The 21,229-nt window shown below is 53.3% G+C and overlaps 1 protein-coding gene across 1 annotated transcript; it reads left to right on the forward strand.

Annotated features, from left to right (window-relative positions):
* Window positions 1–259: 259 nt before the first annotated feature.
* Window positions 260–19,615, forward strand: LOC138101116 (eukaryotic initiation factor 4A-I). The gene is made up of 11 exons (XM_068998958.1): window positions 260–329; window positions 875–923; window positions 1,507–1,639; window positions 4,208–4,347; window positions 6,187–6,355; window positions 9,155–9,264; window positions 11,892–12,035; window positions 15,670–15,807; window positions 16,859–16,948; window positions 17,880–17,959; window positions 19,471–19,615. The coding sequence occupies exons 1-11, from the start codon at window positions 307–309 to the stop codon at window positions 19,613–19,615; spliced, it is 1,221 nt and encodes a 406-aa protein (XP_068855059.1). The 5' UTR covers window positions 260–306.
* Window positions 19,616–21,229: the final 1,614 nt, after the last annotated feature.

Raw genomic sequence — 21,229 nt, forward strand, 5'->3', positions numbered from 1 at the left:
GGGGAGGGGGCGGCCCCACCTCCCCCCCTCCCCTCCCCCCCACGTGGTTCGGTCTGGCCCCGCCCCTTCCGCCCTCCGGCCCCGCCCCCTCCGCCATTGTGTGAATGGGAGCGGAAAGGGGGCGTGGCTTTGGGTCTGCAGCCAATCAGCGCCCGGCGAGGGCGTTCCCCTTGGGGCTCTGACCAATCAGCGCCCGGCGGGGGCGCGGTTTAGGCGGGCCCAACCAATCGGCGCGCGGGGGGGGCGCGGCCCGGCCGCTTCTTAAGGCGGCGGCGGGCGGGGGGGGGCCTTGGAGGGACCGCGGAGATGTCGGCGAGTCACGACAGTCGGTGCGATAGCGGCGGGGGGAGGGGCGGCCGGACAGCGCCCGGGTGCGGGAGGGGGACGCCGAAACCCGCGGGGTTGGGGGGGGGGGGGGGGTCGCGATCTCCCGCTGCAGCCGCGGCTTTCTGTGGGAAACCGCGCGGCTTTTCCCTTTCCTCTCCCGAATTCCGCTCCCCCCCGCTTTCCCCGCCATTCCCGGCGCGGCTTTTCGCGGGTTTTTTTTCCCATTTTTTTGCCTTTTTTCGCGGTTTTTTCCAACCCCGTTCCCTCCCTTCCCCCCCCCCCCCCCGCCCACGTGGTTGGCGCCGCGCGCGCCTCCATTGTCCGGCGGCGCGGTGACGTCACGCGCGGCGTGAGCGCGGATTGGCTGCTTCGGGAACCGGAAGTGGGGCGGGCCTTGCCCTGAGGCGATTTCCGGTGGCGCCGCGTGGTTGGGGGGGGGGAGGGGGAGGCGCAGCCTCCGGTCACGTGGGAGGGTCAAAGGTCGCGATAATGTCGCGACATGGCGGCGATGACGTCACGGTGTCGCTCCCTCCCCCCAATCCGACAGAGCCCGCGAGAGCGGCCCCGAAGGGATGGAGCCCGACGGGGTCATCGAGGTCAGAAACTGGGAGGGACTGGGAGGGGTTTGGGGGGGACTGGGAGGGGTTAAAGCCGTACTGGGATAAACTAGGAGGGGTTCTGGGGGGACTGGGAGGGACTGGGATTGACTGGGAGGGGTTTGGGGGGGACTGGGAGGGGTTAGAGCCATACTGGGATAGACTGGGAGGGGTAAACATCAGACTGGGATGCCCTGGAATGGGTTACAGCCATACTGGGATGGATTGGGAGGGACTGGGAGGGGTTTGGGGGGGACTGGGATAGACTGGGAGGGATTGGGAGGGGTTAGAGCCGTACTGGGATGGACTGGGAGGGGTTAGAGCTGCATTGGGGTGAACTGGGAGGGGTTTGGGGGGGACTGGGATAGATTGGGAAGGGTTACAGCCATACTGGGATGGACTGGGAGGGGTTAGAGCTGCACTGGGATGGACTGGTCCGGCTCCCTTTCCTTACTGGGATCCCCTTTGTCCCGCGGGGCTCGGGGGGGCCGGTCCCGGTTTGTGCCGGTGCTTGCCGGTCTGTACTGGTTTGTGCTGGTCTGTACTGGTGTTTACTGGTGCCTACTGGTGCGTACTGGTGCAGAGTAACTGGCACGAGGTGGTGGACAGCTTTGACGAGATGAACCTGTCGGAGGCGCTGCTGCGCGGGATCTACGCCTACGGCTTCGAGAAGCCCTCGGCCATCCAGCAGAGAGCCATCCTGCCCTGCATCAAAGGTCGGACCAGTATAGACCAGTATAGACCAGTATAGGCCAGTATAAACCAGCACAAACCAGCACAGACCAGTATAGACCAGTACAGACCAGTATAGACCAGTACAGCCCATGGCTTCGAGAAACCCTCGGCCATCCAGCAGAGAGCCATCCTGCCCTGCATCAAAGGTCGGACCAGTACGGACCAGTACGGACTGGTACAGACCAGTACAGACCAGTATAGACCAGTACAGACCAGTATAGACCAGTACAGCCCGTGGCTTCGAGAAACCCTCGGCCATCCAGCAGAGAGCCATCCTGCCCTGCATCAAAGGTCGGACCAGTACGGACCAGTACAGACCAGTATAGACCAGTATAAACCAGCACAAACCAGCACAGACCAGTATAGACCAGTACAGACCAGTACAGCCCGTGGCTTCGAGAAACCCTCGGCCATCCAGCAGAGAGCCATCCTGCCCTGCATCAAAGGTCGGACCAGTATAGACCAGTATAGACCAGTATAGGCCAGTATAAACCAGCACAAACCAGCACAGACCAGTATAGACCAGTATAGGCCAGTATAAACCAGCACAAACCAGCACAGACCAGTATAGACCAGTACAGACCAGTATAGACCAGTACAGCCCATGGCTTCGAGAAACCCTCGGCCATCCAGCAGAGAGCCATCCTGCCCTGCATCAAAGGTCGGACCAGTACGGACCAGTACAGACCAGTACGGACTGGTACAGACCAGTACAGACCAGTATAGACCAGTACAGACCAGTACAGACCAGCATAGACCAGTACAGACCAGTATAGACCAGTACAGCCCAGTATAGACCAGTACAGCCCGTGGCTTCGAGAAACCCTCGGCCATCCAGCAGAGAGCCATCCTGCCCTGCATCAAAGGTCGGACCAGTACAGACCAGTACAGACCAGTATAGACCAGCACAAACCAGCACAAACCAGCACAGACCAGTATAGACCAGTATAGACCAGTACAGCCCGTGGCTTCGAGAAACCCTCGGCCATCCAGCAGAGAGCCATCCTGCCCTGCATCAAAGGTCAGACCAGTACAGACCAGTACAGACCAGTATAGACCAGTATAGACCAGTATAAACCAGCACAAACCAGCACAGACCAGTATAGACCAGTACAGACCAGTATAGACCAGTACAGCCCATGGCTTCGAGAAACCCTCGGCCATCCAGCAGAGAGCCATCCTGCCCTGCATCAAAGGTCGGACCAGTACGGACCAGTACAGACCAGTACAGACCAGTATAGACCAGTACAGACCAGTACAGACCAGTACAGACCAGTATAGACCAGTACAGCCCATGGCTTCAAGAAGCCCTTGGCCATCCAGCAGAGCCATCCTGCCCTGCATCAAAGGTCGGACCAGTACGGACCAGTACAGACCAGTATAGACCAGTATAAACCAGCACAGACCAGCACAGACCAGTACAGACCAGTACAGACCAGTATAGACCAGTACAGACCAGTACAGACCAGCATAGACCAGTATAGACCAGTACAGCCCATGGCTACGAGAAGCCCTCGGCCATCCAGCAGAGCCATCCTGCCCTGCATCAAAGGTCAGACCAGTACAGACCAGTACGGACCAGTACAGACCAGTACAGGGCACGATGGCCCCCCCAGGGCTCCCAGTTCAGCCCAGTGCTCCCAGTTCAGCCCAGTGCTCCCAGAGCCGTCGCTCGTTCTGGCACAGCGGGGCCTGGAGCTCGGCACGGCTGAGCCCAGGTGAGCCCAGGTGTGTCCCTGGCACTGCCCAGGTGTGCCCAGCTGAGCCCAGGTGTGTCCCTGGCATAGCTTAGGTGAGCTCAGGTGTGCCCAGGTGAGCCCAGGTGTGTCCCTGGCATGGCTTAGGTGAGCCCAGGTGAGCCCAGGTGAGCCCAGGTGTGGGGGGGTCTGTGGCCGTTCAGCCCCAGTGCCCCCAGTTCCCCCCAGTCCCCCCAGTTCCTCCCAGTGCTCCCAGTGCTCACCTGCCCAGAACTGTGGGCACAGACACACCTGGGCTCACCTGTGGGGTCACTCACTCACCTGTGCCCCCCATGCCCCCCGTACCCCCCTGTGCCCACCTGTGCCCACCTGTGGGGTCACTCACTCACCTGTCCCCTCCCCCTCTCCCCACAGGCCATGACGTCATCGCTCGGGCTCACCTGTCCCTCACCTGTCACTCACCTGTCACTCACCTGTCACTCACCTGTCCCCTCCCCCTCTCCCCGCAGGCTATGACGTCATCGCGCAGGCTCACCTGTCCCCCCCTGTCCCTCACCTGTCCCTCCCCTGTCCCTCACCTGTCCCTCACCTGTCCCTCACCTGTCCCTCACCTGTCCCTCCCCTGTCCCTCACCTGTCCCTCACCTGTCCCTCACCTGTCCCTCCCCTGTCCCTCACCTGTCCCTCACCTGTCCCTCACCTGTCGCTCACCTGTCGCTCACCTGTCGCTCACCTGTCCCCTCCCCCTGTCCCCGCAGGCTATGACGTCATCGCTCGGGCTCACCTGTCCCTCCCCTGTCCCTCCCCTGTCCCTCACCTGTCGCTCACCTGTCCCCTCCCCCTCTCCCCGCAGGCTATGACGTCATCGCGCAGGCGCAGTCGGGCACAGGTAAAACCGCCACCTTCGCCATCTCCATCCTGCAGCAGGTGGAGCTGGAGCTCAAGGCCACGCAGGCGCTCGTGCTGGCGCCCACCCGCGAGCTGGCCCAGCAGGTACCAGTACAGACCAGTACAGACCAGTACGGACCGGTACAGACCGGTACGGACCGGTTCAAACCGGTTCAAACTTCCCCAAACTGGTGCTGGCCTCTGTGGGGCGCCCCCTAGTGGCTGCCGGAGGGCGCCCCCCTGCACCTGTGCGGGCACCAGTCCAAACCAGTATGGACCAGTATGGACCAATATGAGCGAGTTCGGGTGGGTTTGAACCAGTACAGACCAGTCCAAACCAGTCTGGACCAGTATAGACCAGTATCGACCAGTAGGAATGAGTTTGGGTGGGTTTGAGCCAGTACGGACCAGTACAAACCAGTTTAAACTGGTATAAATTACTCTAAACCAGTCCAAACTGGTATGAACCAGTGTGGGCCGGTATAAACCAGTACAGACCAGTATGAACGAGGTCGGATGGGTTTGAACCAGTACGGACCAGTGCAAACCAGTATAAATTGGTGTATTTTGCTCTAAATGGGTCCGAACTGGTATGAACCAGTATGGACCAGTAAGAACCAGTATAAACTGATATAACCAGTATAAACCAGTATGGACTGGCATAAACCAGTATGGGCCGGTATAAACTGGTATAAATTAGTCCCGACCAGTATAACCAGTATAAACCTGTGTGGACCGCTTTAAACCAGTATAAGTTGATATAAATTAGTGCAAACCAGTCCAAACCAGTATAAACCAGTATAAACTGGTATAAATTAGTGCAAGCTAGTATAACCAGTATAAGCCAGTATGGACCGGTATAAACGGGTATAAATTACTGCAAACCAGTATAAACCAGTATAACCCAGTCCAAACCGTTTTAGTCCGATCTCACCCAGCTCAAACCACTCCAAACCAGTATAAACCAGTATGGACCAGTATAAACTAACATAAATTAATGCAAACTGGTCCAAACCAGTATAAACCACTATAACCCAGTCCAAACCGTTTTAGTCCAATCTCACCCAGTCCAAACCAGTATAAACCAGTATAAACCAGTATAAACCAGTATAAACCAGTATAAACCAGTATAAAATGGTATAAATTACTGCAAACCAGTATAACCCAGTCCAAACCACTTCAGACTGGTCCATAACAGTCCAGCCTGGTCCAAACCAGTATAACCCAGTCCAAACCGGTCCAAACCATTTCAAACCAGTCCAAACCAGTCCGTCCCAGTCCGTCCCAGTTCCCCGCCGCCTGGGCAGGGCGGGGCCCGCTGGCCCCGGTCCCGAATCCGGCGGGGGCAGAGCAAAGCGGCTCCCAGTTCATCCCAGTCCGGACCAGTGGCCGAACTGGTTCATGCCTGGGCCACACCCCCGGCGCCGATGACGTCACCGATGACGTCACCGATGATGTTCCGCAGCCGATTTGGGGCTGAAAAGCGGGATTTTTATCAATGGGGATTTTTACCGTTCTCGGGGGGATTTTGGGCCGGGGATTTTGGGATTCGGGGTTTTCCGGGCGGCTCTTCCAGCTGATGACATCACTGATGACGTCACAGATCCAGAAAGTCCCCACAGGGGGGGTTCTGGAGCCGATTTGGGGCTGAAAAGCGGGATTTTTATGAACAGGGTTTTTACCGTTCCCGGGGGGATTTTGGGCCGGGGATTTTGGGATTCGGGGTTTTCCGGGCTCCTCTTCCTGCTGATGACATCATCAATGACATCACAGACCCGGAAGCTCCCCACAGGGGGGGTTCTGGAGCCGATTTGGGGCTGAAAAGCGGGATTTTTATAAACAAAGTTTTTTACCGTTCCCGGGGGGATTTTGGGCCGGGGATTTTGGGATTCGGGGTTTTCCGGGCTGCTCTTCCCGCTGATGACATCAGCGATGACGTCACAGATCCAGAAGGTGGTGATGGCGCTCGGGGACTACATGGGGGCCTCGTGCCACGCCTGCATCGGCGGCACCAACGTCCGCGCCGAGGTGCAGAAGCTGCAGCTCGAGGCCCCGCACGTCGTCGTGGGCACCCCGGGCCGCGTCTTCGACATGCTCAACCGGCGGTACCTGTGTGAGTGACCCCAAAACCCCGGAATTCACCCCAAAAACGGCACCAGCCACCCCGAAAACCCCCCAGAGCGGGGTAAAACGGCCCCAAAAAGGGTCAAATCCGCTTTAAAATGGGTTAAAAATGGGATAGAAGGGCTCAAAATTGGTCTGGGATGACTGAACTTCAGATTCCTGTGTGAGTGACCCCAAAAACCCTGAAATTCACCCCAAAAATGGCACCAGCCACCCCGAAAACCCACCAGAACGGGGTAAAATGGCCCCAAATTGGGTAAAATCTGATTTAAAATGGGATAAAAATGATTCAGAATCAGGTCTGGGATGGCTCAACCGGAGGTATCTGTGTGAGTGACCCCAAAACCCCGGAATTCACCCCAAAAACGGCACCAGCCACCCCGAAAACCCCCCAGAGCGGGGTAAAACGGCGCCAAAATGGGCAAAATCTGCTTTGAAATGGGTTAAAAACGATTCAAAATCTGGTCTGGGATGGCTCAACCGGCGGTACCTGTGAGAGTGACCCCGAAAACCCCAAAATTCACCCCAAAAATGGCACCAGCCACCCCGAAAACCCCCCAGAGCGGGGTAAAACGGTGCCAAAATGGGTAAAATCCGCTTTAAAATGAGTTAAAAATGGGTTAAAAACGTTTCAAAATCTGGTCTGGGATGGCTGAACCACCGGTACCTGTGAGAGTGACCCCAAAAACGCCAGAATTCACCCCAAAAATGGCACCAGCCACCCCGAAAACCCCCCAGAGCGGGGTAAAACGGTCCCAAAAGTGGGTAAAATCTGCTTCAAAATGGGATAAGAATGGGTTAAAACAGCTCGAAATCTGGTCTGGGATGGCTGAACTGCAGATTCCTGTGTGAGTGACCCCAAAAACCCGGGAATTCACCCCAAAAATGGCACCAGCCACCCCAAAAACCCCCCAGAGCGGGGTAAAACGGCCCCAAAATGGGCAAAATCTGCTTTGAAATGGGTTAAAAATGGGTTAAAAACGTTTCAAAATCTGGTCTGGGATGGCTCAACCGGCGGTACCTGTGAGAGTGACCCAAAAACGCCGGAATTCACCCCAAAAACGGCACCAGCCACCCCGAAAACCCTCCAGAAGGGGGTAAAATGGCCCCAAAATGGGTAAAATCTGCTTTAAAATGGGGTAAAAATGGGATAAAAGGGCTCAAAATTGGTCTGGGATGACTGAACTTCAGATTCCTGTGTGAGTGACCCCAAAAACCCTGAAATTCACCCCAAAAACGGCACCAGCCACCCCGAAAACCCACCAGAACGGGGTAAAATGGCCCCAAAATGGGTAAAATCTGATTTAAAATGGGATAAAAATGATTCAGAATCAGGTCTGGGATGGCTCAACCGGCGGTATCTGTGTGAGTGACCCAAAAACCCCGGAATTGACCCCAAAAACGGCACCAGCCACCCCGAAAACCCCCCAGAGCGGGGTAAAACGGTCCCAAAAGTGGGTAAAATCTGCTTTAAAATGGGATAAGAATGGGTTAAAACAGCTCGAAATCTGGTCTGGGATGGCTGAACTGCAGATTCCTGTGTGAGTGACCCCAAAAACGCCGAAATTCACCCCAAAAACGGCACCACCCACCCCAAACCCCCCAAATTTACCAAAATCCACTCCAAAATACCCAATTTTAGTGTTTTTCACTCACAAAAATCCCAAATTTTGGAGGTTTTCTGGCTTAGCTGACCCTGGGGGGTGGGGGGTCCCAAATTTGGGGTGAGAGTCCCAATTTTAGGGTTTTTAGTTCGAAAATCCCAATTTTGGGGTTTTTTTTTTCCCCTTTTTAAAATATTTTTGGGGATTTCCTGTTTTTTGGGGTCTGGAATTTTGGGAGGGGTCCGGAATTTGGGGAGTTTTGGGCAGTTTTGGGGTCCCCCCCGTGATGAGCTGCGTGTCACCTGACCCCGGGGGGGGGTCCCGGCCCCGCGTCCTGCCCGGCCCCGACCCCAAAACCCCCGGGGGCTGATCAGCGCCAGGGCTGAGGGGGCACCCCAAAAACCCCAAAATCACCCCAAAATCCCCCCAAATCCAGCCTGGGAACCCCCCAAAACCCCAAAATCACCCCAAAATCACCCCAAAATCCCCCCAAATCCAGCCTGGGAACCCCCAAAATCACCCAAAATTGCCCCAAATCCAGCCTGGGAACCCCAAAAAACAAAAAAATCACCCCAAATCCAGCGTGTGAACCCCCAAAAACCCCAAAGTTGCCCCAAATCCAGCCTGGGAACCCCAAAAAACCCCAAAATCACCCCAAATCCAGCCTGGGAGCCCTAAAAAACCCCGGGTTTGCCCCAAAATCCTCTCAAATCCAACCTGGGAACCCCCAAAAACCCCAAATTTGCCCCAGAATTCCCCCGAATCCAACCTGGGAACCCCAAAAAACCCCAAAATCACCCAAAATGCCCTCAAATCCACCCTGGGAACCCCGAAATTTCCCTGGGAACGCAAAACTTCATCCTGGGAAGACCCAAAATCCCCCAAACCACCCCAAAAACGACCCAGCCCCTCCAGGTTCCCACTGGAAACCCCAAAATCCCCCCAGAATCACCTCAAATCCAGCCTGGGAACCCCAAAATCCCCCAAAATTCCCCCAAAATCCCTCCAAAGATTCCCTTGAAATCCCCATTTCCCGTCCCTGGGAATCCCCAAACTCCCCCTAAAAAAAACCCCAAAAAACCCAAAACAACCCAAAAAAAACCCCCAAATCCTCTCAGCCCCACCCCCGACGCCTTGGGGACCCCCCCGAAACCGCGGGAATTGCCCAAAATCCCCTTTTTTAGCCCCAAAATTCATCAAGATGTTCGTGCTGGACGAGGCGGACGAGATGCTGAGCCGCGGCTTCAAGGACCAAATCTACGACATCTTCCAGAAGCTGAGCGGGAACACGCAGGTGGGGGGGCCCCAAATCACCCCAAAATTCCCCCCAAAAAAATCCCGAAAAAAAAAAACCCCAAAAAAAAGACCCAAAACTCGAGGAATTCGCACCAAAAAAACCCAAAAAACACAAAAAAAACCCAAAGAGGGGCGGCGTGCGCACAGCGCCCCCTGGCGGCCGCGGTGGGTACGGGGCGGTTTGGGGGAATTTTGGGGATTTTTTGGGGAATTTTGGGGGGTTTTTTGGGAATTTTGGGGGGTTTTTGGGGGAATTTTGGGGTTTTTTTTGGGAATTTGGGGGGGGTTTGGGGTTCCTGGAATATCCCATGGGAGTTTTGGGGTTTTTAAATTAAATTTTGGGTTTTTTTAAATTGAATTTTGGGGTTTTTGGTGGGGGGAATTTTGGTTTTTTTTTGGGATTTTAAGCGTGGGGGGGGGGGGTTGGAGGAGTTGAGGAGTTTTTGGAGGATTTTGGGGGGATTTTTGGGATTTTTTGGGGATTTTGGGAGGGCTTGGGGGCTCCTAAAGGGGGGTTGGGGTTCCTGGAATATCCCATGGGAATTTTGGGGGGATTTTTGGGGGGATTTTGGGGAATTCAGGGGGTTCTGGGGAGGTTTTTTGGGAATTTTCAGGGAGGTTTTGGGGTTCCCTGGGGGAATTCAGGGTCTCTGGAAGTTCCGGGGGGGGGGCCCTAAAGAGGATTTGGGGTGAAATTCCGGGATTTTGGGAGGGATTTGGGGTCTCCTGGCTCCATTTTTGGGCTCCTTTTTGCTTTTGGGGAGAGGTTTGGGGTCCCTGGGGGAATTTTGGGGGTCCCTGGGGGATTTTGGGATTTCCTGGGGGGGGCTTGGGGGGAATTTTGGGCTCCTGAGTCCAATTTTGGGGTCCCAATCCCGGTTTTTGGGCTCCCTAATTAATTTTAGGAAGCCTTTGGTCGGTTTTAGGGGATCCCTGGTCAGAATTTTGGGGTGGTTTGGGGGATTTTTGGGGTCCTGACCCCGTTTTGGGGGGTTTTTGACCCATTTCGGGGGTCCTTGGCCGAAATTGGGGTTTCCTGTGAGGTTTTTGGGGGTCCCGACCCCTTTTTAGGCGCCATGACCTCGTTTTTAGGGGGTCCCTTGTCAGTTTTAGGGGTTTTGGGGTTAATTCTGGGTTTTTTGGGGTCCCTTTCCCATTTCTTGAGGTCCTGAGCCAATTTTTTGGGGGGTTTTGCCCATTTTTTGAGGTTCTGACCCCATTTTTGGGGTGTCCGGCCCCACAGGTGGGGCTGGGGTGGATTTTAGGGGTACCCACCTCAGATTTTGGGGTTTCCTGGTCGATTTTGGGGTTTCCAGGGTGGGATTTGGGGCTTTTTTGGGGTCCCAAACCCCTTTTTTGGGGTCCCTTCCCCATTTTTGGGGTCCCTTCCCCATTTTCGGGATCCCTTCCCCATTTTTTGTGGTCCCTTCCCCATTTTTTGTGGTCCCTTCCCCATTTTTGGGGTCCCTTCCCCATTTTTTGTGGTCCCTTCCCCATTTTTGGGGTCCCTTCCCCATTTTTGGGGTCCCTTCCCCATTTTCGGGATCCCTTCCCCATTTTTTATGGTCCCTTCCCCATTTTTTGTGGTCCCTTCCCCATTTTTGGGGTCCCTTCCCCATTTTCAGGATCCCTTCCCCATTTTTGGGGTCCCTTCCCCATTTTCGGGGTCCCTTCCCCATTTTCGGGATTCCTTCCCCATTTTCAGGGTCCCTTCCCCATTTTCGGGATTCCTTCCCCATTTTCAGGGTCCCTTTCCCATTTTTGGGGTCCCTTCCTCATTTTTTAGGGTCCCTTCCCCATTTTCTGGGGCGATTCCTGGCGCCTTTTCCCTCTTCCCGTGGGCGCTCCCGGGGGTTTTCTTGGGCTCCTGGGGGTTTTTTGGGCTCCCAAACCCATTTTTTGGGGTCCCTTCCCCATTTTTTGGGCTCCAAACCCCGTTTTAGGCCATTCCTCTGCCCCTTTGGGGGGTCCCTGAGGGATTTTCTGGGGCGATTCCTGGCGCCTTTTCCCTCTTCCCGAGGGCGCTCCTGGGGGTTTTTTGGGGTCCCAAACCCGTTTTTTGGGGTCCCTGCCCCATTTTTTGAGGTCCTGCTCCCGTTTTAGGAGATTCCTGTGGCGTTTTGGAGCTCCTCGATGCTTTTTTTGGGTTCCTGGGGGTGGTTTTGGGGTTTTTCTGGCCGGCTGAGCCCGTTCTGTGCAATCCTGACCCCATTTTTGGGGTCCCTTCCCCATTTTTGGGGTCCCGTCCCCATTTTCAGGGTCCCTTCCCCATTTTTTAGGGTCCCTTCCCCATTTTCTGGGGCGATTCCTGGCGCCTTTTCCCTCTTCCCGTGGGCGCTCCCGGGGGTTTTTTTGGGCTCCTGGGGGTTTTTTGGGCTCCCAAACCCATTTTTTGGGCTCCCAAACCCATTTTTTGGGCTCCAAACCCCGTTTTAGGCCATTCCTCTGCCCTTTTGGGGGGTCCCTGAGGGATTTTCTGGGGCGATTCCTGGCGCCTTTTCCCTCTTCCCGTGGGCGCTCCCGGGGGTTTTTTGGGCTCCCAAACCCATTTTTTGGGGTCCCAAACCCGTTTTTTGGGGTCCCCGCCCCGTTTCTCGGGGCGCTGACCCCGCTCCGGCCCCGCAGGTGGTGCTGCTGTCGGCCACGATGCCGCTGGACGTGCTGGAGGTGACCAAGAAGTTCATGAGGGACCCGATCCGGATCCTGGTGAAGAAGGAGGAGCTGACGCTGGAGGGGATCCGGCAGTTCTACATCAACGTCGAGAGGGAGGTGGGGCCTGGGGCTGCCCGCGGCGGGGTGGGGGGTCCTGGGGGGGGTCTGGGGGCGTCATCGGGGCCTTGGGGGGGATTTGGGTGGGTTTGGGGTGGTTTGGGGTGGATTTAGGGGCGGATTTAGGGTGATCTGGGGTGGGTTTTGGTTGGATTGGAAGGGTCTAGGGTGGATTTGGGGTGGATTTAGGGGGTTTTAGGGCAGATTTGGGGGGTTTGGGGTGGATTTAGGGGATTTTGGGGCAGATTTAGGGCAGATCTGGGGTGGATTTGAGGTGGTTTGGGGTGGATTTGGGGTGGATTTAGGGGATTTTGGGGGCAGATTTAGGGTGATCTGGAGTGGTTTTGGTTGGATTTGAGGGGTCTGGGGTGGATTTAGGGGATTTTAGGGCAGATTGGGGGGGGTTGGGGTGGATTTAGGGGATTTTGGGGGGAGATTTGGGGAGTTTGGGGTGGATTTAGGGGATTTTGGGGCAGATTTAGGGCAGATCTGGGGTGGATTTGAGGTGGTTTGGGGTGGATTTAGGGGATTTTAGGGCAGATTTGGGGGGTTTGGGGTGGATTTGAGGTGGTTTGGGGTGGATTTGAGGTGGATTTGGGGGATTTTGGGGGGAGATTTGGGGAGTTTGGGGTGGATTTAGGGGATTTTGGGGCAGATTTGGGGGATTTGGGGTGGTTTTGGTTGGATTTGAAGGGTCTGGGATAGATTTAGGGGATTTTAGGGCAGATTTGGGGTGGTTTTGGTTGGATTTGAGGTGTCTGGGGTGGATTTGGGGGATTTTGGGGCAGATTTGGAGGGTTTGGGGTGGATTTAGGGGATTTTGGGGCAGATTTGGGGTGGTTTGGGGTGGTCTTGGTTGGATTTGGGGTGGATTTAGGGGATTTTTGGGCAGATTTTGGGGATTTGGGGTGGATTTGAGGTGATTTGAGGTGGATTTAGGGGATTTTGGGGCAGATTTGGGGGATTTGGGGTGGTTTTGGTTGGATTTGAGGTGGTTTGGGGTGGATTTTGGGGATTTGGGGTGGATTAAGGGGATTTTGGAGGGGATTTGGGGTGGTTTTGGTTGGATTTGGGGGATTTGGGGAAATTTGGGGTGGATTTAGGGGCAGATTTGGGGGATTTGGGCAGCTCAGGAGATCGGGATTGGTTGAAGTCGCGTCTGGGGTTGGGGTTGGGGGGTTTTGGGGCCGGGTTTGGGGCATTCCAGGTCAGTTTGGGGTCATTCTGGGGTACTTCAGGTCAGTTTTGGGGTGTTTTGGGGCAGTTTGGGGTCAGAGCCCTCCCCCAGTCCCCTCCCCCACCCCCGCATGGTCTCAGGATTTGTGGGGTGGCCCCGTGGCCCCCCCGCAGTGACCCCATGCCAGAGTGACCCCCCCGGACCATGGGCTGCCCCTCCCCCCGTGGGAACGGCCCCTGAGCGGGGGGGACAGGGCCGGCGGGGGAGGGGCGGTTTGGGGTCAGGTGTGGTCATTTGGGGTCAGGTGTGGTCATTTGGGGTCAGGTGTGGTCAGTTTGGGGTCACTTCCGGTCAGTTTGGGGTCACTTCCGGTCAGTTTGGGTCAGTTCTGGTCAGTTTGGGGTCACTTCTGGTCCCTCTGGGTCAGTTTGGGGTCAGCTGTGGTCACTTGGTGTCAGTTTGGGATCAGTTCTGGGTCACTTCCGGTCAGTTTGGGGTCAGTTGTGGTCAGCTGTGGTCACTGTTGGTCACTGCTGGTCACTGCTGGTCACTGCTGGTCACTGTTGGCCACTGCTGGTCAGTTCTGGTCACTGCTGGTCAGTTGTGGTCACTGTTGGCCACTGTTGGTCACTGCTGGTCACTGCTGGTCACTGCTGGTCACTGCTGGTCAGTTGTGGCCACTGTTGGTCACTGCTGGTCACTGTTGGTCACTGCTGGTCACTGCTGGTCACTGCTGGTCACTGTTGGTCACTGCTGGTCACTGTTGGCCACTGCTGGTCACTGCTGGTCACTGTTGGCCACTGTTGGCCACTGTTGGTCACTCAGGGCTCAGTGCTGGGTCAGTTGTGGGTCATTCTCCGGCCACGGCTGGGGCACTTCTTGGCCGTGGATTGGTCAGTTCAGGATTGCTGCTGGTCACTGTTGGTCAGTGGCCACTCAGTGGTCACTCAGGGGTCACTCAGGGTCACTCAGGGGTCACTCAGTGGTCACTCAGGGTCACTCACTGGTCACTCAGGGTCACTCAGGGGTCACTCAGTGGTCACTCAGGGTCACTCACTGGTCAGTGGTCACTCAATGGTCACTCACGGTCACTCAGGGGTCACTCAGTGGTCACTCAGGGTCACTCACTGGTCACTCAGTGGCCACTCAGGGTCACTCAGCGGTCCCTCTCCGGCCAGGAGTGGAAGCTGGACACGCTGTGTGACCTGGGGGTCACTCCTGGCTCCGTTTTGGGTCCCTTTATTGCTGGGTTGTGGCTCTGTACTGGTCGCTCACTGGTCAGTGGTCACTCAGTGGCCACTCAGGGTCACTCAGGGTCACTCAGGGTCACTCACTGGTCACTCTCCGGCCAGGAGTGGAAGCTGGACACGCTGTGTGACCTGGGGGTCACTCCTGGCTCCGTTTTGGGCCCCTTTATTGCTGGGTTGTGGCTCTGTACTGGTCACTCACTGGTCAGTGGTCACTCAGTGGTCACTCAGGGTCACTCAGGGTCACTAACTGGTCACTCAGGGTCACTCAGTGGTCACTCAGGGTCACTCACTGGTCACTCAGTGGTCACTCACTGGTCACTCTCCGGCCAGGAGTGGAAGCTGGACACGCTGTGTGACCTGGGGGTCACTCCTGGCTCCGTTTTGGGCCCCTTTATTGCTGGGTTGTGGCTCTGTACTGGTCGCTCACTGGTCACTCACTGGTCAGTGGTCACTCAGGGTCACTCAGTGGCCACTCACTGGTCCCTCTCTGGCCAGGAGTGGAAGCTGGACACGCTGTGTGACCTGGGGGTCGCTCCTGGCTCCGTTTTGGGCCCCTTTATTGCTGGGTTGTGGCTCTGTACTGGTCGCTCACTGGTCAGTGGTCACTCAGTGGCCACTCAGGGTCACTCAGGGTCACTCAGGGTCACTCAGTGGCCACTCAGGGTCACTCACTGGTCACTCTCCGGCCAGGAGTGGAAGCTGGACACGCTGTGTGACCTGGGGGTCGCTCCTGGCTCCGTTTTGGGTCCATTTTTGCCCTTTTATTGCTGGGTTGTGGCTCTGTACTGGTCGCTCACTGGTCACTCACAGGTCAGTAGTCACTCAGTGGCCACTCAGGGTCACTCAGTGGTCACTCAGTGGCCATTCAGGGTCACTCAGTGGCCACTCAGGGTCACTCACTGGTCACTCACTGGTCAGTGGTCACTCAGTGGTCACTCAGGGGTCACTCAGTGGCCACTCAGGGTCACTCAGTGGTCACTCAGCGGTCACTCAGTGGTCACTCAGTGGCCACTCAGGGTCACTCAGTGGTCACTCAGTGGTCACTCACTGCTCAGTGGCCACTCAGGGTCACTCAGTGGTCACTCAGTGGTCACTCAGGGTCACTCAGGGTCACTCAGCGGTCACTCACTGGTCAGTGGTCACTCAGTGGCCACTCAGGGTCACTCAGTGGCCACTCAGGGTCACTCAGCGGTCCCTCTCCGGCCAGGAGTGGAAGCTGGACACGCTGTGTGACCTGTACGAGACGCTGACCATCACGCAGGCCGTCATCTTCATCAACACGCGCCGCAAGGTGGACTGGCTGACGGAGAAGATGCACGCGCGCGACTTCACCGTCTCCGCCATGGTGGGGGAGGGGCGCGGCCCCGCTTCTGGGGCCAAATCCGGGGAAATCGGGGTCCTCCAGGGGCGGGGGGAGGGGCCGGGGGGGCTTCGAGTTTGGGGGGGGAATCGCTGCGGTTTTGGGGTGGTTTTTTTTCCAGGCGTTTTTTGGGGATTTTTAAGGCGTTTTGAGGGGGTGGGGGAGGGGCGCGGGGCTTCAGTTTGGGGGGAATCGCTGCAGTTTTGGGGGTTTTGGGGGTTGTTTTTTTTTTTCAGGGATTTTGGGGCATCAGTTTTGAGGGGGTGGGGGAGGGGCTTCAGTTTGGGGGGGAATCGCTGCAATTTTGGGGGTTTGGGTTTGTTTTTTTTTTTCAGGGATTTTGGGGCATCAGTTTTGAGGGGGTGGGGGAGGGGCTTCAGTTTGGGGGGGAATCGCTGCAGTTTTGGGGGGTTTTGGGGTTTTTTTTCCAGGCGTTTCTGGGGGATTTTTACGCATCAATTTTGAGGGGGTGGGGGAGGGGCTTGAATTTGGGGGGAATCGCTGCAATTTGGGGGGTTTTGGAGTTTTTTTTTCCAGGCGTTTTTGGGGGATTTTTGGGCATCAGTTTTGAGGGGGTGGGGGGAGGGGCGCGGGGTGGGGGAGGGGCTTCAGTTTGGGGGGAATCGCTGCAATTTTGGGGGTTTTGTTTTGTTTTTTTTTTTCAGGGATTTTGGGGCATCAGTTTTGAGGGGGTGGGGGAGGGGCTCGGAGCTTTGAGTTTTGGGGGGAAATCCCTGGGATTTGGGTGGGGTTTTTTTTTTGGAAATTGATGTGGGATTTTCTCACGGGTGGGGGAGGGGCCGAGCATGAAATTTTGGGGGGGATTATGGAAAAAACAGGGGAAAAAAAGGGGAATTTGGAGGGGGAAAAAAATGGGGGTTTGGGGGGTGGGGGAGGGGCCTGAGAGTGGGGGAGGGGCAAGGGGAGAGGGGGAGGAAGAAATCCCGAAATTTGGGGTGTCCTGGGGCTGGAATTTGGGGGTTTGGAAGGGTGGGGGGAGGGGCCAGCGCTGAGCCCGCCCCTCCCCCCGCCCCAGCACGGGGACATGGACCAGAAGGAGCGTGACGTCATCATGCGGGAATTCCGGTCGGGATCCAGCCGGGTCCTGATCACCACCGACCTCCTGGTCAGCGCCCGCCCCTCCCCCACCCCCACCCCGCCCCCACCCCGGGAGAAAATCCCGCCCCAATTTCCCAGAAAAACCCAAAAAAACCCCACCCAAATCCCAGGGATTTCCACCCAAATTTGAGGCCCTGGGCCCCTCCCCCACCTCATCAAAAGTCCTGCCCCAAAACTCCGGAAAAAAGCCCCAAAATTCCAGGGATTCCCCACCCAAACCCGGCCCCTCCCCCACCCCTTTCCAGTTCCTCTTCTCCCCAAAATTCCTCCCTAAAATTTGAGATTTTTTTCCCCTCCCCCACTCCTTAAAATCCCTTTTTTTTCCCCTCTTTGAACCCAAATTTAACCCCAAATCCTTTAAAATTCGGGGATTTTCCCTCCTGCCCCTCCCCCACTCCATTAAAATCCCATTTTCTCCCCAAAACCCGGGGGGGTTTTCTTGCCCCTCCCCCTCCCTGGTGCCCCTCCCCCACTCCGTTAAAATCCCATTTTTTCCCCATTTATGGCCCAAAACCCGGGGAGTTTTCCTTGCCCCTCCCCCTCCGCGCTGCCCCTCCCCCACCCCCGAAGACCGCCCCTCCCCCACTCCATTAAAATCCCATTTTCTCCCCAAAACCCCGGGGAGGTTTTCCTTGCCCCTCCCCCTCTCTGGTGCCCCTCCCCCCCTCCGCTGCCCCTCCCCCACTCCGTTAAAATCCCACTTTTTCCCCATTTTCTCCCCAAATCCCGGGGGGTTTTCTTGCCCCTCCCCCTCCCCGCTGCCCCTCCCCCTCTCCGAATGCCCCTCCCCCAGTGCCCTTCCCCCTCCGCTGCCCCTCCCCCACTCCGTTAAAATCCCATTTTTCCCCCATTTCCTCCCCAAAACCCGGGGGGTTTTCCTTGCCCCTCCCCCTCCCCGCCGCCCCTCCCCCTCCCCGCTGACCGCCCCTCCCCCCCAGGCCCGCGGCATCGATGTCCAGCAGGTGTCACTGGTCATCAACTACGACCTCCCGACCAACCGCGAGAACTACATCCACCGGTGCGGGGGAGGGGCGGCGGGAGGGGGGGGGAGGGGCACCTGAGAGGGGGAGGGGCGGCGGGAGAGGGGGAGGGGCACCAGAGAGGGGGAGGGGCAAAAAAACTTCCTCAGGTTTTGGGCCATCAATGGGGAAAAAATGGGATTTTAACGGAGTGGGGGAGGGGTGGTCAGCGGGGGTGGGGGAGGGGCAGCAGGAGAGGGGGAGGGGCAAAAAAACTTCCTCAGGTTTTGGGGAGGAAATGAGGAAAAAATGGGATTTTAGTGGAGTGGGGGAGGGGCGGTCAGCGGGCTGGGAGAGGGGCAAGAAAAACCTCCCTGGGTTTTGGGGAGAAAATGGGGGAAAAATGGGATTTTAACGGAGTGGGGGAGGGGCAGTGGGGGTGGGGGAGGAGCACTGGGAGAGGGGGAGGGGCAAGGAAATCCTCCCCGGGTTTTGGGGAGAAAATGGGTTTTTCTTTTTTTTTTTATTTTTTTTTTTTCTTTTCTCTTTTTTCTCTTTTATTTTCTTTTTTCTTCTCTTTTTTCTTTTTTTAATTTTTTTTTATTTTTTTGTTTTCCTTTCTCTTTTTTCTTTTCTTTCCTCTTTTCCCTCCCCTCCCCTTCCCTTCCCTTTTTCCTTCTGTTTTTTTTCCTTTTTAATTTTTCATTTTGTATTTTTTTCTTTTCTCTTTTTTTCCTCTTTTTTTTTCTTTTCTTTTTTTTAATTTCTTTTGTTCTTTTTTCTTTTTTTTATTTTTTCTTTTTTTCTCTTTTTTCTTTTTTCTTTTCTTTTTTCTTCTCTTTTCTTCTTTTTTTTCTTTTTTTAAAAATTTTCTTTTTTTTTTTCTTTCCTCTTTTCCCTTCCCTTCCCTTTTTTCTTCTCTTTTTTATCCTTTTTAATTTTTTATTTTGTATTTTTTCTTTTCTCTTTTCTTTTCTTTAATTTCTTTTGTTCTTTTTTCTTCTCTTTTCTCTTTTTTTTCTTTTTTCTTTTTTTTCTTTTTATTTTATTTTTTTTCTTTTCTTTTTTCTTCTTTTCTTCATTTTTTCTTTTTTTTAATTTTTTTTTCTTTTCTTTTTTTTTCTTTCCTCTTTTCCCTTCCCTTCCCTTTTTTCTTCTCTTTTTTATCCTTTTTAATTTTTTATTTTGTATTTTTTCTTTTCTCTTTTCTTTTCTTTAATTTCTTTTGTTCTTTTTTCTTCTCTTTTCTCTTTTTTTTTCTTTTTTTTCTTTTTATTTTTTTTCTTTTTTCTTTTCTTTTTTCTTCTTTTCTTCATTTTTTTCTTTTTTTTTTAATTTTTTTTTCTTTTCTTTTTTTTCCTTTCCTCTTTTCCCTTCCCTTCCCTTTTTTCTTCTCTTTTTTTATCCTTTCTTAATTTCTATTTTGTATTTTTTTCTCTTCTCTTTTTCCTTTTTTTTTCTCTTTTCCCTCCCCTCCCTCCCCTTTTTCCATCCCTTTTTTTTTCCCCTGTTTCATGGTTCCCTTCTGCATTTCCCCTCCTCGCCTCCCCCCCCTCCCCCGCTGGCCCAGGATCGGCCGCGGTGGCCGCTTTGGCCGCAAGGGCGTGGCCATCAACATGGTCACCGAGGAGGACAAGCGGACGCTGCGCGACATCGAGACCTTCTACAACACGGCCATCGAGGAGATGCCGCTCAACGTGGCCGACCTCATCTGAGGGGGAGGGGCTGGGGGTGGGGGAGGGCCGCCCCTCCCCCCTTTCCCCTTTTTCCCCTTTTTTCCCAATTTTTTCCCAATTTTTCCCCCTTTTTTTCCCATTTTTTTCCCCTTTTTTTTCTCTTTTATCCCATTTTTTCCCCCTTTTTTTCTCATTTTTTCCCTTTTTTTCCCCTTTTTTTCCCATTTTTTCCCCCTTTTTTTCCCATCTTTTTCCCCCTTTTTTCCCATTTTTTCCCATTTTTTCCCCCTTTTTTCTCATTTTTTCCCTTTTTTTCCCCCTTTTTTTCCCATTTTTCCCCCCTTTTTTTCCCATTTTTTTCCCCTTTTTTTTCTCTTTTATCCCATTTTTTTCCCCCTTTTTTTCCCATTTTTTTCCCATTTTCCCCCCGTTTTTTCCCATTTTTTCCCATTTTTTCCCCCCTTTTTTCCCATTTTTTCCCCCTTTTTTTCCCATTTTTTCCCATTTTTTTCCCCCTTTTTTTCCCATTTTTTTCTCCTTTTCTTCCCCTTTTTTTCCCTATTTTTTAGGCGTTTTTTTCATTTTTTAAAAAAATTTTTTTTCATTTTTTATAATTTTTTTTTCATTTTTTATAAATTTTTTTCATTTTTTTCATTTTTATCTTTTTTTTTCATTTTTATCATTTTTATCTTTTTCTTTTTTATCATTTTTTCCATTTTTCCCTTTTTAAAACTTTTTCACTTTTTAAAATGTTTTTCCCTTTTTTCCATTTTTCCCTTTTTTTTTCCCGTTTTTTTTTTTCAGCTTTTTTCCATTCTTTTCCCTTTTATTTTGCATTTTTATCCTTTTTTTTCCCTTTTTCCCCCTTTTTTAATTTTTTTTTCATTTTTTCCCTTTTTCCCCTTTTTAAATTTTTTTTTCACTTTTTAAAATATTTTTCCCTTTTTTCCCTTTTTTTCCTGTTTTTTTTTTCAGTTTTTTTCCATTTTTTTCCCTTTCATTTTGCATTTTTATCCCTTTTTTTTCCCTTTACCCCTTCTTTTTTAAATTTTTTTCCATTTTCCCCTGTTTTTTAAACTTTTCTCCCCCTTTTTTCCTTTCTTTTGTTTTTTAAAATTTTTTTTCACTTTTGTTCTCCTTTTTTCCTTTTATTAATTTTTAATTTTTTTTTTCTTTTTTCCATTTTTTTTCCTTTTTCTTCATTTTTATCTCTTTTTTCCGTTGTTTTTTTCCCCTTTTTTCCCCTTTTTTTTCCTTTTTTTTCCCTCCTTTTTCCACTTTTTTTTTTACATTTTTTCCCTTTCACCATTTTCCCCTTTTTCCCCCGATTTTTGGGCCTTTCTTGGACCCTTTTAAAGGATTTTAGGGGCCGGTCTCATCCCTGCCCCTCCCCCCACCCCTTTTTTCCCTTTTCCCCCCATTTTTTTCCCATTTCCCTCACTTTTTTAGGGTCACTTTTGGGCGTTTTTTAACCATTTTTTAGGGGTGGTTTCACCTCTGCCCCTCCCCCACTCCTCTTTCCCCAATTTTTTCCCCATTTTTCCCAAATTTCTGCTTTTTTCGGGTCATTTTTATGAATTTCAGGGGTGGTTTCGTTATCGCCCCTCCCCCGCTCCCATTTTCCCTCCCTTTTCCCTCATTTTTCCGCCTTTT

The sequence above is a fragment of the Aphelocoma coerulescens genome, unplaced genomic scaffold, assembly GCF_041296385.1.
Source record: "Aphelocoma coerulescens isolate FSJ_1873_10779 unplaced genomic scaffold, UR_Acoe_1.0 HiC_scaffold_193, whole genome shotgun sequence".
NCBI classification, from domain to species: Eukaryota; Metazoa; Chordata; class Aves; order Passeriformes; family Corvidae; genus Aphelocoma; species Aphelocoma coerulescens.